Here is a 14,406-nt window from a genome sequence, read left to right on the forward strand (position 1 = left end):
TAAGATGACATATCAAAACAACACTAAATTAAAGTGCACTTTTTTAACAGAACGCCACTCCGATAGTTTAAAACAAATAAATTGCACCTTTGTTAATGATGTCACCCAAGATATTTCAATAACTGTCAAATAGATAAGAGCTGCATAGTAAGAAATTAAATAGTGTATGTCCTTTGCTATGTGGTAGGTTCCTCGGATGTTATCTACTTCTGTTGTTGACTATTTTTTACATACGGTGTTAATGTAGAAATGGTTGCCTCGGCATTTTGTTGGTGTGGCACCGAACGGAGATGTTGACATGCAGTGTTTCAAGCACTCTTCATTCTCTAGAAAGTGACTTTTCAAATGATGCTACATACTAGCAGTAATGCTACTTTTTGGAGCAACACTTTTGCCCTACACTTGACAAATTACGGTTGTCTGTTCAACATATTCCCACTTGAAGCCAAACCACCGCCAGACGATGGACCCCTTGCTGTTTTTCTTGGAAATTAATTCTTCCTTCATTCGTAACCAAATTCGCACCTTCTTTCTCTCGTATTACCACTTGCACCACAGCTAACGTTACCCATGCCGCTACGTTTCTGATTCGTATGTGACGTATGTAAGAAGGTGTGCTTAGAGTCAGGTGCACAGAGACAAACCCGCGATATATCGAGTATATCGAGTATATCAATATATCGCCACAGGAACCATATTTTTACATATTGATAATGTTTGGCAAACTTCCCTCTTCAATTTGCTATTCAAATTACATGCTTTATACACCTTTTCCATGGCCAAATTCAAGCACTTTTTAACGACTTTCAAGTTCAATTTTCCAGTTTTTCCAGTACCCTTCAAAAGGCGAAAACCAGTGTGAAGTGAAGTGAATTATATTTTTAAAACGCTTTTTTCTAGCGACTCAAAGTGCTATTACATAGTGAAACCCACAATCCAAGTTACATTTAAACCATTGTGGGTGGCACTGGGAGCAGGTGGGTAAAGTGTCTTGCCCAAGGAAACAACAGAAGTAATTAGGATGGCGGAAACGGGGCTCGAACCTAGAACCCTCAAGTTGCTGGCACAGCCACTCTACCTACCGAGCTGTACCGCCCGTGTGAATCAATCCATAGCCTTGTTGTTTGAGGTCACCAAATGCTGTCTGTAGGAAAAATAAGGGAAATTTGCTAAAACCTAAGCCTAACATTGAACCCGCAGTTCGCATTAACTGAATGGGGCATAGAAAATTAATCAGTGTTTCTGTAGACTATTCAATGTCATTGGTGTTTGCAAATGTGTCTCCATTTGTATTGTTTTTCACATTTCTTGTTCTTTTCCATACTTATAGCACTCAATGACATTGTGCTGGTAAACTGCATAATGTGATATAAATACATGCACCCTCAAAATGTCACTTTCACTCATTTATTAATAAAACTGTATAAGGATAATAAATTAAAGGAAATTATTTTGTTTGTTACACAACACCTTGGTTACCTTCCAGTAATCATATATAGCCTTATAACTGTGGCTATGATAACAAATTAACTAAAAGACGAAAAATAACTTTTTTTGCTTTCACTGAGGTAGCCAGACAAGTTAAGTAGACACATTAAAAAAATAGAGCAAGAAATGCATACAACTGATGAGTAAAAACTACAAAATCACTCATATTAACTCAGTTCTAAGTTGTGAAAAAGGTTAAAAATTATAAATTACATGACCTTCACAATACAAACAAGTCCAATAATGTAACCATTTTAATGCAATTAACCAAAACGACAAAATGTAACTTGTTTGCTTTAACTCAGATAGTCAGACAAGTTAAGTAGACAACCAAATTAATGAAACAAAAGATAAATGGAACCATTTTGTATAAATATCTAAAATCATTCACATTACCTCAGCTCTATGTTGTGCAAAAGGTTACAAATTACATATGACCTTCACAGTGCAAATAAGTCCAAAAAGTGCAAATTATTAAGAACTTCCGCAAACATAAGTGATCTCTTATGTTTTCATTTAAAAAAAAAAAAATAAATAAATAAATAAAATACTTTGCAGCAGGCTACACGAGGATTTGGTCCACTTTTTATCCAAAGTTTGTATGGGTCATTTTCCATCCAATGTTCATTAAAACCAGTGACGTGTGGTGAACTATACACCAGGTGACGCATAGATACTTTTGGAGTTGTTTGTCTTCTTTTTTAGGGACTGAATGTCCCTTTGGGACAGAGGACCTTATTGAATTTCTAGCGTTTTATTCTTTCCTTCTTTCTTTATCATTCCGCAGCTTTAAGCTGTAATTTGACCCCCTTAACATGCTTTAAAACTCACCAAATTTGACACACACATCAGGACTGGCGAACATTGCGATTTAATCAAAAAACCTAACCCCAAAACTAAAAATCGCGCTCTAGCACCCCCTAGGAAGAAAACACAGACAAAACTGCCTGTAACTTTCAGCAGGAATGTTGTAGCGACGTGAAACAAGAACCTCTATGTAGGTCTCAGTTAGACCTACATTTCATACACTGACATCCTTCAGCAAAAATCCACAGAAAGTTTGTAATTCCCCCTTCAAAACAAAAGTTTTGTATAAACACTCACCTTTGCCTCTTTGAGCTGTAATTTGACCCTCTTAACATGCTTCACAACTCACCAAACTGGACACACACATCAAGATTGGCGAAAATTGCGATATAATCAAAAAACCTAACCCCAAAACCCAAAATTGCGCTCCAGCGCCCTCTAGGAATAAAACACAGACAAAACTGCTCCTAGGAATAAAACACAGACAAAACTGCCTGTAACTTCCAGTAGGAATGTCGTACAGACATAAAACAAAAACCTATATGTAGGTCTCACTTAGACCTACATTACATATATTGACAACTCCCAGCAAAAATCAACAGGAAGTTTGCAATTCCCCCTTCAAAACAAACGTTTTGTAAAAACTGGTCACCTTTTTTCAAACATTATCTCCTCTGAGCGCGTTTGTTGTGTCGGCTTCAAGCTACCACAGGAGAGAGATTGAACCTTTCTGATGAAAAAGTTTTTATTACTGCTACGGTTTTGATTTTATCAGCCTTTAAAGAACCGCTGCGTTGAAAACCAGTTCAAAGTTGGCCGCCGTGCGCAGACACAGCGAGGGAGACGTTTTTTTTGGGAGGGGTTTTTCCGTACCGTCTGCTGTTGGTGCGCACGCACTAACATTCGTGAGGGAGGAACTGTGATCGTCTATACCAAGATGGCTGCCAGGTGCCGTAGCTAAGCCGGTATGTTTTACAGTTGTCGTTTGCCTGCATATCGTAAAAACAACTGTCCAACATTTTACAACTAATTGTAAACTTATAGGTGCCTACCATGAGGGCAGAGTTGTGACGAAAGAGTGTGTCGATGTTAAGATATTACGCCGTGTCGGTAAGTCTATCAGTTTGCTAATAGTAGCTACTAGCCGTACCCATGTATTTTCAATGGGCAGTTAGCATAGGGGTTTAATCCCGTTTCCTCCTATGTTTCTGCTCCGATTGAATTTTTTTGTATGTCGAGTCTTTATTTTGGGTACTTACATATGGTGCATGACTTTTGTGGCATATCTGCACTTTTTTTTACAACGGTGACAATGAATGGTCCGTTTTTGATTGTATTAGCCTTCAAAGAACAGCTGCCCCGAAAAACATTTCTAAGATTGCCACCGTGCGCTCACACACAGAGCTAGACATTTGTTTTCTTTTTTTTCCCCTACCGCTCCCAGTATGTAACCGCTTATCAGGGCTTGGGTTGCGGGGGCAGCAGCCAAAGCGGTACCGTCCATCGCTGCTTGCAGCCTTATTTTTACTTAAAGTCATATGTGCAGCTCTCTAATCATTGTTAATTTAGGTTGCACAATAGAGTAACAGGAAAAAGAAGGGAGTTTTTCACTTTCATAAAAACGTTATCATAAAAATATTATGATATGATAAATGGGTCCAAATGAGTATTTGATAAAGTTGTTATTAAATACTTTTTGGTCCCATTTGCTTTAAACTAAATCAAGTATTGTGAGTGTGTCTTACCTTTCTGGGTTTGTATCAGCAACAGCAATAGCTATCTTCCATGAAAAGCTACTTAGTATGATCACATTCCTTTTGTCTTAAAGTCCAGTTTAGGGAAGTATTTCATCTTGGATACAGTATATAATCGGACACATTCATTTAATTCAGTTTCATTCCAAACAATAAAACAATATTTTTGCATCTGACAAAAAACACCCACAAACACTGGCTTACTCTTAAAAAAATGCCATGTTTGTTATAAATACAGTTATTTTATTTATTTTTTTTTTTTTTTTTTAAAGGCTGGCTTCCACTGGAGAGACATGTGTCTGCTAGTTTGAGTGCCCCCACTTGGCGAGTCATTGCTGAGGCATTGAACTGCAAGTTGACAATATATCGCCCCCTACTGTGAGGCAGAGGTACTTGCTGCTTCATTGCCGGGCTTTTCCCCGTGGCAAAAAACACGCACACGCTCAATACACTTTGTGTGTAGCCATGAGGCACCAACTGTGTCTGCCTCAGGAGGCACCACCTGTGTTTGCCCCAGGAGGCACCACCTGTGTCTGCCGTAGGAGGCACTACCTGTGTCTGCCTCAGGAGGCACTACCTGTGACTGCCTCACTTCTCGTCTGCTGAGTTATTTTAATCAGGAAACACGGAATTTCCGCGATTTTGACCATGGAAATGATCAAAATATACAGGATCCACACCAAAATCACATTGAAAGCATTGGCCAAAAGAGAGATATTCATCCATCTAACCATTTTCTACCGCTTATCCCTATCGGGGGTGCGGGGGGTGCTGCAGCCTAACTAAGCTGTATTCGGGCGGTAGGCGGGATACACCCAAACTTATTTTATTACTTCCTTTTTGAACATCTCATGGTTAAGCCACCTGGTGGCAAGGTGAGGCACTTCCTCACTTGCCTCCCCTGACAGCACGTCACTGATTAAAACGACAACCACCCGGCATGATGTAGCGAAGTACCACTGTCCTCTTGGGGGTGACACAACCTAATGTAACTGCTCGTGCAAAGCCAACAGATCAAGCGTGTAGCTTTCATTTTTAAGGAAACGTATTTTATTTTTTTCCATTTTATAATTAGCCTATTCAGTCAGCCTGCCGAGAAATATGATGCACATTTTCAAACATTTACAAGCACTTCACCCAAAAATCAAGCATTTTTCAAACCTTGAAAACACAACATTAAAATCCAAGCATATTCAAGGTTTTTAAGCACCCGTACGAACCCTGAATTTTACATGCAAATCATTGTCACTGCCGTTCTTGTGTGAATGCATCTGTTTATACGTGATCACACACACACACTCTCATAGTTCTGAAAAAAAAAAAAATAATAATTATATATATATATATATATATATATATATATATATATATATATATATATATATATATATATATATATATATATATATATAATTATTATTTTTTATATTTTTTATATTTATATATACGTGTGTGTGTGTATATATATATGTATATATGTATATATATATATATATATATATATATATATATATATATATATATATATATATATATATATATATATATATATATATATATACATATATACATATATATATACACACACACACGTATATATAAATATATATACATATATGACCACTTAGGCCTACTATTGTAATGTTGTCATCATTGTGGTATTTAATGAATACTTAGGTCTATTACACTACTGTATTTTAATGTTGTCATCATTGTGGTACTTGATGAATACTTAGGTCTACCATTACAGGGTTTCCCACAGCGCTTTATTGTTAAGGTGGCCGTCTTAACAACAAAAAGCCACCGCTTAAGCTAAAGTCTTAACATGCTGCTACGCTTAGTTCCGCCTCTGCCTCTCCTCTGTCAGTACGTCTCTGCAGCACCCAGCATTGTCCCACCCACAGAACCATCTGATTGGTTACACGCAGTGCGGTAACAGCCAATCAGCAGTGCGTATTCAGAGCGCATGGAACAGCCAATCAGCAGTGCGTATTCAGAGAGCATGTAACAGCCAATCAGCAGTGCGTATTTAGAGCGCATGTAACAGCCAATCAGCAGTGCATATTCAGAGCGTATGGAGTCAGTGCTCAGGCAGGTAGAAAGGAGAGACGGTGGGGTTAGCAGAAAGATGTTTAGCAGGTGAGCATAATGCAGCGGACTCTCACCAAATGATTTATAATACAGACCTCACAGTCAACTAGTAGTAACATCACTATGACCCTGTTGACGTTCTACAAACATAAGCGGCAGCTCAGCTCGCTCGCAGTCCTTGAGGTGAAGGCTAATTAGCTTTTAGCGTAATGTTAGCTCACTGTGCGGTGTGTGTGTGCGTGTGTGCTTGCATTACGGACAGCAAAGCCCCCTCTGACTGAGAGAAGACAAGCATTATTGACTTACAGTTAAAAACTAAGTTATTTCACTTGACCTTTTTCTGTGTTGATTGAGCTGTGTTGAAGCAGCAAAAAAGGACATTATGTTAAATGAAGACTTTCCTGAAGCTGTCTCTGATAGTTTATATAAGAATGTAACTGCATCATAAAGCCTACATGAACTCCGTGGTGTTCAGGGATGAATAGTCTCTCCTATTGCTATTGTACTATTTTTTCAGCTATAGTTACATTAATCATTAGTAATGAAGCAACCTCGTTTTAAATGGCAGGGTGCCTGCTATCACATGTTGATAAAAAATATACAATTTACATAATAAAAATCAACTACAGGCTTCCCAAATGCTGTAATAAATTGATGAGGTGAACATGTCAGTATGTGGCCCCACTTTTAAGACTTTTTTCAAATGCTTATTGCAAACACTTACTTATAGTTAGTCATTAATTTGACTTTGTAAGTCATTATTTTGACTTAGTAAGTCATTTTTTTGACTTAGTAAATTACTAAGTCATGATAATGACTTACTTAGCATCTCAGGTAACTAGGACTTTTTTGTTTTTACTTAACGGAAAAATATCGAGATATTTATCTTATATCGCCAATCAGCGAAAGGAGCGAAAAACACAACCAAAAGTTGTAGGCTTTATCACGCGACGAAGCCCCCCTACTTCACCGCAGTCTGTAGTCTATTGCCCGCCAGGCTGTGGTGGCAGAGACGAGGTGGAGACGTGATGGCGACAGGCCGAGTTACACTTACACCAACCCACACCCTTCCCCAGTACCCTCACCCTGGAGTGTTTCTGGGAGAAACACTGCACTCTACTGTATTTTAATGCTGTCATTATGGCGGTACTTGATAAATACTTAGGTCTACTAAACTATACTGTATTTTAATGTTGTCATTCTTTTGGTACTTAATGAATACTTAGGTCGACTACACTACTGTATTTTATTGTTGTCATTATGGTTGTACTTAATGATTACTTAGGTCTACTTTTTTTCCAAAATGGCGCTGCTGTAGTGGCTGCTGTAGGCAAGAGCGCTGTGCTCTTGTGTCATCCTTTTGTGTTTCCCTCTTGTTTTCATGTGTTATTATATTTTTTTGCATTTTGGTCCGGGACCGACAAGGGGTGGCACTTTCGTGACCTTTGTGGTGCTTTTTTTGTGGACTTCTGGATCTGCCTCCTGGGAGCCTTTTGGCCATGGAGACCAGCTGCTGGGTCTCTGCTACACCAGAGTCTGTTTGGAGGGACTGGAGGAGATGCGGATGAGGGGACAGGGCTGCGGAGCTAGCACTGAGCGCTGGGACGGAGAGGCTTCGCGGTGTCTTGACTGGGTGAGCAGGTGTCGGACACCTCAGTCACCTTGGACGTATCCTCGCTCATCCATGCGGACTGGACACTGGCCGAGAGTGGAGTCAGCTGTCTTGGTTGCTTTGTTGGGTCTGCTTCTGTCTCTGGCCATGCTCCCTCCTCCCCAGTGGACGATGGGGTGGAACACCGCAGAGGCCACCACAGTGTATATGTTTATTTTACTTTTTATTCATAGCTGTATGTAGAAGTGTCTGCTTGTATCTGCTGCTTTAATGTCTTTAATGCCCTATGTGTTCTTTGATGTTTCCCTCTTACACACATGTAAGAGGGATGTGTACCATGGCTATGAGTTGTTTTTTTTGTTTTTTTTCCCTTGGCCCAGTCTGCACCTCCTCTCCAGGGCCCAGGCTTAGACCGATTTTTTTAAATTCTATTTTAATCTTCTATTTTTTTTTTTTTCTCCCACCCCCCCTCTTTGTTTACCTTTATCTCATCTTTTTTGTAAGGGGCGCTGGAAGCCGGCAGACCCGTCAGCGATCCTGTTCTGTCTCCCTGTAATGTTTGTCTAAACTTGAATGGGATTGTGCTGAAAATTTTAATTTTCCTGAAGGAACTCTCCTGACGGAATAAATAAAGTACTATCTAATCTAATCTAATCTATCTACTACACTACTGCATTTTAATGTTGTCATGATGGTGGTACTGCGATGAGGTCGCAACTTGTCTAGGTTGTACACCGCCTTCCGCCCGATTGCAGCTGAGATAGGCACCAGTGCCCCCCGTGACCCCAAAGGGAATAAGCGGTAGAATATGGATGGATGGATGGATGGATGGATGGATGGATGAATGGATGATGGTGGTACTTGGGAGGTGTTTTCTGAGGCGTACAAAAAGAAGTACTGATGCTAAGGTGGACTTACCTGTGTTGGTTGTCATCAAACAAGTGTCCCAGTGAGACGGCACATAGTGCAGCGTAGGCAAATCTCCCCTCCTCACTCATCCGCCGGCTGACTATGTCCACAGGACTTAGGTCACAGTGGGAGGCATTTCCTCTTGGTTCTGGCCCTCCTGGGTCTGAGCAGAGAAATAGGCAGGCACCACAATGTGATTTTTGCACTCGTGCAACAATTAATGATGTTTGGTGGGTTTTGAAGACCGGTTTTTGTTGAGAACCAGCTCCCTGGGTTTTGATTCCTGGGAATCATTTGATTACACGATAAATGGCTTTGGACGCGCAGGACGACGCCGAACAGCAGCAAAGACACCAGAATTAATCCGTAAATTCTGGACTATAATCTGCTACTTTTTTCCTAAATTTTGAACCCTGCAGCTAATTTATGGAATTTTCTTTGTTGACTGCCATGATGCAAATAGTTAAAAAAAAAAAAAAAAAGCAAACACACTGAAAGAAAACGGTTCAGATGTAGTTTTGTCTCAGCTCCCATTTCATATTTGATTTTGTGCAATTTGTTCTTCTATTCATGGTGTTTTTTTCTGGCCTGTCCCAAATCTTTTTATGAGGAACTTTGAGTACTATTTTGTTTGTGAAGCATGTTATGTGGTAGTCTTTGCATCGCCTCTCCAATATGTGACATTCCCTGTTTAAATAGATGTCCTGATCTTGCAGGCTGCAATTGATTGATTGATTGAAACTTTTATTAGTAGATTGCACAATATAGTACATATTCCGTACAATTGACCACTAAATAATAACACCCGAATACGTTTTTCAACTTAAGTCTGTTTAAGTCGGGGTCCATGTTAATCAATTCATGGTAAAACAACTTTACCTTCACGTACGTACTAATAAAGGGACCCAACCTAACCTAAACTGTGGTATTGTTCGTGGCGGCATCTTTTGGACGGGTTTGCCCACTGCAGGTGCCATTTGCGAATGTAGTTATATATATATATATAAACACATATATATGTATATACATACATACACATATATATAACAATTTTAGGTGTAGGGGGGGTGAGGTTGGGGGGCAGGGTTTGGTGGTAGTGGGTGTGTATATTGTAGCTTCCCGAAGAGTTAGTGCTGCACGGGGTTCTGGGTATTTGTTCTCCTGTGTTTATGTTGTGTTACAGTGCGGCTGTTCTCCCGAAATGTGTTTGTCATTCTTGTTTGGTGTGGGTTCACATAGTGGCGCATATTTGTAACAGTGTTAAAGTTGTTTATAAGGCCACTGTCAGTGTGACCTTTATGGCTGTTGATCAAGTATGCCTTGCATTCACTCATGTGTGTGAAAAAGATGTATATATTATGAGTTTGGGCTGGCACACTGTATGGAGGGAAAACGGAAGTGACAACAGGTTGTAGAGGACGCTATAGGCAGCACCTTTAAGGCACGCCCCCAATTTTGTTGTCGGGCAGAAATCGGGAGAAATTCGGGAGAAGGGTTGCCCCTGGAGATTTTCGGGAGGGACACTGAAATTCGGGAGTCTCCCGGGAAAATGGGGAAGGTTGGCAAGTATGTCCTGATGGGTCGTGGTTAGGGCCTTGCATGGCAGCTCCCGCTATCAGTGTGTGAATGTGTGTGTGAATGGGTGAATGTGGAAATAGTGTCAAAGCGCTGTGAGTACCTTGAAGGTAGAAAAGCGCTATACAAGTGTAACCCATTTAATTCACTTATATCCAAGTGAGAATCGATAAAGAACTGAACCGTTAAGCAGAAGCCAAACTGAAATCTGAATTGTAGAAATCTTGTCAACGCAGGCCGAATTTACTGGTTGACTACCATGAATATTTCAAAGTATGTAAATACCCACAAGATGCAGTAAGGACATTTAAATAACAAAGTAGGACTGGATTTAGCGGGTTTTTGATGCAGGTTCTGCTATTCGTTCCTGACTTACTGAAATAGCTCTACTGCACTCCAATCCGCTAATGAGTTGACCTGAATTTGTCTGCACGTCGAAGCTGCTTAAAAACGCCTTTTAAAAAATGGCTTAACATTTTAGCTAGAAATAAAAGAGTGTAAATATAACGACTTGTCGCGCGTAACAAGTGAAAAACGCATCAAACAATGAGCCGCGGTCTCGACAACTTGTCAGGGCTGCCGGATCGAGCAGTGTGTTTTTATTTGTCAATAGCCTAAATACGTACTATACTCTTACCATGTGTATGTAAACATAATAATAAACATACCAGGAGTATAATTAGTGTCTTGTTTTTCCTCCATCTGCCAAGATGTCACAACTCCCTCATGTCGCCGTACTGAACTTTTGTTGCATTCACGTCTTCCTACAAAAGCTGGGAAATCTGAAGATGCTATCGCTCACACGTCAGGCCTCGTAGAAGTCAGAATTCTCGGGAAAAAAATCTCCACATAAAGATTCAACAGACCGAATATTTAATGTTTCAAGACTGTTCAAATCAAGCATATATGTTTGCTTTATTATTGATTACTCTTAGAGTAGTGTAAATTCAATTTGGAAATGTCCCCATTTACGTTAACTCTGAAGGCATCTTGTGTGGACAAAGATTTAGCATGACGTGTAGACACGTGGCCTAAAGTGAGGCGTGGCTTCTTCAAAAATACGGAAACCTGGAATTCCTCAAATGATCTATTCTACCAAAATAATAAAAAATAATAAAAAAAAACTAAATGGAACAAGAGAGTAATGTATTCAAATGTATTTTTACATTCCCATATTAATTGTGTATATAAGATTGTTTTGTATATTTGTATGTTTATCAATTGTCTGCCAGTTTGTGTGTTGTTGACCCCGGCGGAAAATGCACACATGAATGAAAAATATGAATAGATAAATTTATAAATAATGATTTAGTAATCTCAAATAATACTTTAATAAAGTTACTCACACATATTCACTGTTCTGGATGCATTACATATACATAAATGAAGAAATTAGACAATTAAATATCAAATGTGCATCATTAAATGTACATGTAGAGATGTTTTGATGATCAAATAAAAACATAAAATAAAATAAAAATAAAAATGAAGTATCCACTGTTGTCCAGCAGGGAGCAGCTTAAACCTGCACATGGACTTAGGTCAGGGGTGCCACATTCCATTTGGGTAGTTTTCACCTTCAAGACCAGTACAATTTATTGCAAATGCTGAAGAGCCAAAGCCGAACTAAAATGATAACAGTTAGCACGCTGGCCAGATAACGTCAAGTAGCCCAAATTTTTTTTTAAAGAGCCAAAAGCTAACTTGCTAATATGCTAACAATAGCATGATTAAAATGAAGATTAGTAAAATACCAAAATACATGCAAACTGAGGTGTGAACCTGCTAAATTAGTTTAAAAAAAACAACCATACTAATGTTAGCAAATGCTAAAATGCTAACTGTACCATGCGCCAAGTACTAAAATATATTACTCTGAGGTGAGTACCTGAAAAATGTGTCAAAAATGCTAGCTGATGTGTTCACCTACAAAATTAGCTGACATTAAATCTAGCATAATAACGTTAGCATGCCAACAGTTATTATTCGGCAAGTAAAAAAATGCTGTTTGATGCTTAAGCGTATATTTGAAAATATACCAAAAAAAAGCTAACATGCTAATAGTAGAAAGCTAACAGGCTGTGAAAAAATTAGCCACGGGCTGCACCCCAGACATCTACTATTCCAGTTTAAAATCGTTTTTGGGGAAAATATTGCATATTTTTGGTTGGCACATTTAGTTGCTTGATATGTTTTAGTGTTTACAACTTTCACATACTCTTGATATCCAATTATGTTAATTAGCTATACATTATATTATTATAATATGTGCAAGATATGTATACCTACATACATATACATACATATATATAAAATAATAAAATATACATATATATGTTTTATATATAAGTTTTGATATATATATATATACATATATATATATACATATATATATACATATTATATATATATATATATATATATATATATATATATATATATATATGTACAAAATCCAAAACCTGTTATGACCCGCTGCCCAGATCATAGTCCGTTTACGTTGTCTAGTCACTTGTGTTTTAAGCACCTCTGGATTTAGTTTGTTTCAGTTGCCATGACGGCAGATTGCACTCACCTGCCTCTGGTTAGTTCAGGATGCTCACCTGTTGTCCGGGCACTAATCATAGGGCTATTTAGTCTATGCCCTGGCCTCACTCGGTCTGGCTTCCTAATTTGCTTTATGCAACAGACAACAATATTTTTGATACCTGCTAGCTTCCACGCTAGGCTCTTTTGCTTGCTAGCTCCCACGCTAGCCCCCTTTGGTTTTTGCCTTCCGTGCTATGAGCATGTTTTTGTTTGTTACCATGTGATTTATTTCTTAAATAAATCATTTCCTACTTGCACGCTGTGTCCGAAGCCCGTTTGCATTCCTGGGAGAACAAACCCCGCATCATGATGCGACCCAGTCGTCACAAAACCAGTGTAAAAAAAAACAGAATACAATGATTTGCAAACTTTTTCAACTTTTATTAAATTGAATAGACTGCAAAGACAAGATATTTAATGTTAAAACTGAGAAACACATTTTTTTTTGCAAATAATCATTAACTTGGGATTTAATGGCAGCAACACATCGCAAAAAAGTTGTCACGGGGGCATTCTTACCACTTTGTTAAATGTCCTTTCCTTTTAACAACACTCTGTAAACATTTGGGAACTGAGAAGACACATTTTTGAAACTTTTCAGGTGGAATTATTTCCCATTCTTACTTGATGTACAGCTTAAGATGTTTAACAGTCCGAGGTCTGCGTTGTGGCATTTTAAGCTTCATGTTGCGCCACACATTTTCAATGGGAGACAGGTCTGGACTACAAGGAAGGCCAGTGTAGTACCCACACTCTTTTACTATAAAGCCACACTGGCATTGTCTTGCTAAAATAAGCAGGGGCGTCCATGAAAAATAACTTGTTTGGATGGCAACATATGTTACTCCAAAACCTGTATGTACCTTTCAGCATTAATGGTTCCTTCACAGATGTGTAAGTTACCCATGCCTTGGGCACTGATACACACCCGTACCATCGCAGGTGCTGGCTTTTGAACTTTGCGCCGAGAGCAGTCGGCTGTTCTTTTCCTCTTGTTCCATTGGACACAACGTCCACAGTTTCCCAAAACAATTTGAAATGCAAACTTGTTAGACCACAGAACACTTTTCTACTTTGCATCAGTCTATCTTAGATAAGCTCTGTCCAGCGAAATGTTTCTGGGTGTTGTTGATAAATGGCTTTGGCTTTGCATGGTAGAGTTTTAAATTGCACTTACAGATGTAGCAACCAACTGTGGTTACTGACAGTGGTTTTCTGAAGTGTTCCTGAGCCCATGTGGTGATATCCTTTACACACTGATGTCGCTTTTTGATGCAGTACCACCTGAGGGATCCTACGTCCGCATTATCATCACCTATGTGCAGTGATTTCTCCAGATTCTCTAACCCTTACGATGATATTACAGACCGTAGATGGTGAAAGCCCTAAATTCCTTGCAATAGCTTGTTGAGAAATGCTGTTCTTAAACTGTTGGACGATTAGCTTATGCTATTGTTGACAAAGTGGTGACCCTCATCCCATCCTCATTTGTGAATGACTGAGCATTTCATTGAAACTGCTTTTATACCCAATCATGGCACCCACCGGCTCCCAATTAGCCTGTTCACCTGTGGGATGTTC

General features: G+C 39.0%; 1 protein-coding gene across 3 annotated transcripts in view; it reads right to left on the reverse strand.

Annotated features, from left to right (window-relative positions):
• tmco4 (transmembrane and coiled-coil domains 4) overlaps window positions 1–11,056 on the reverse strand; it is a 59,669-nt gene extending 48,613 nt beyond the window's left edge. For all 3 annotated transcript variants that reach the window (XM_061889681.1, XM_061889682.1, XM_061889680.1), the window contains exons 1-2: window positions 10,905–11,056; window positions 8,671–8,824 (exon numbers count right to left, since the gene is read on the reverse strand). In XM_061889681.1, coding sequence (XP_061745665.1) covers window positions 8,671–8,824; window positions 10,905–10,938 — 188 coding nt within the window. In that variant the 5' untranslated portion in view covers window positions 10,939–11,056. The remainder of the gene's footprint in view (window positions 1–8,670; window positions 8,825–10,904) is intronic.
• Window positions 11,057–14,406: the final 3,350 nt, after the last annotated feature.

This window comes from Nerophis ophidion, linkage group LG27, assembly GCF_033978795.1.
Source record: "Nerophis ophidion isolate RoL-2023_Sa linkage group LG27, RoL_Noph_v1.0, whole genome shotgun sequence".
Taxonomy (NCBI): domain Eukaryota; kingdom Metazoa; phylum Chordata; class Actinopteri; order Syngnathiformes; family Syngnathidae; genus Nerophis; species Nerophis ophidion.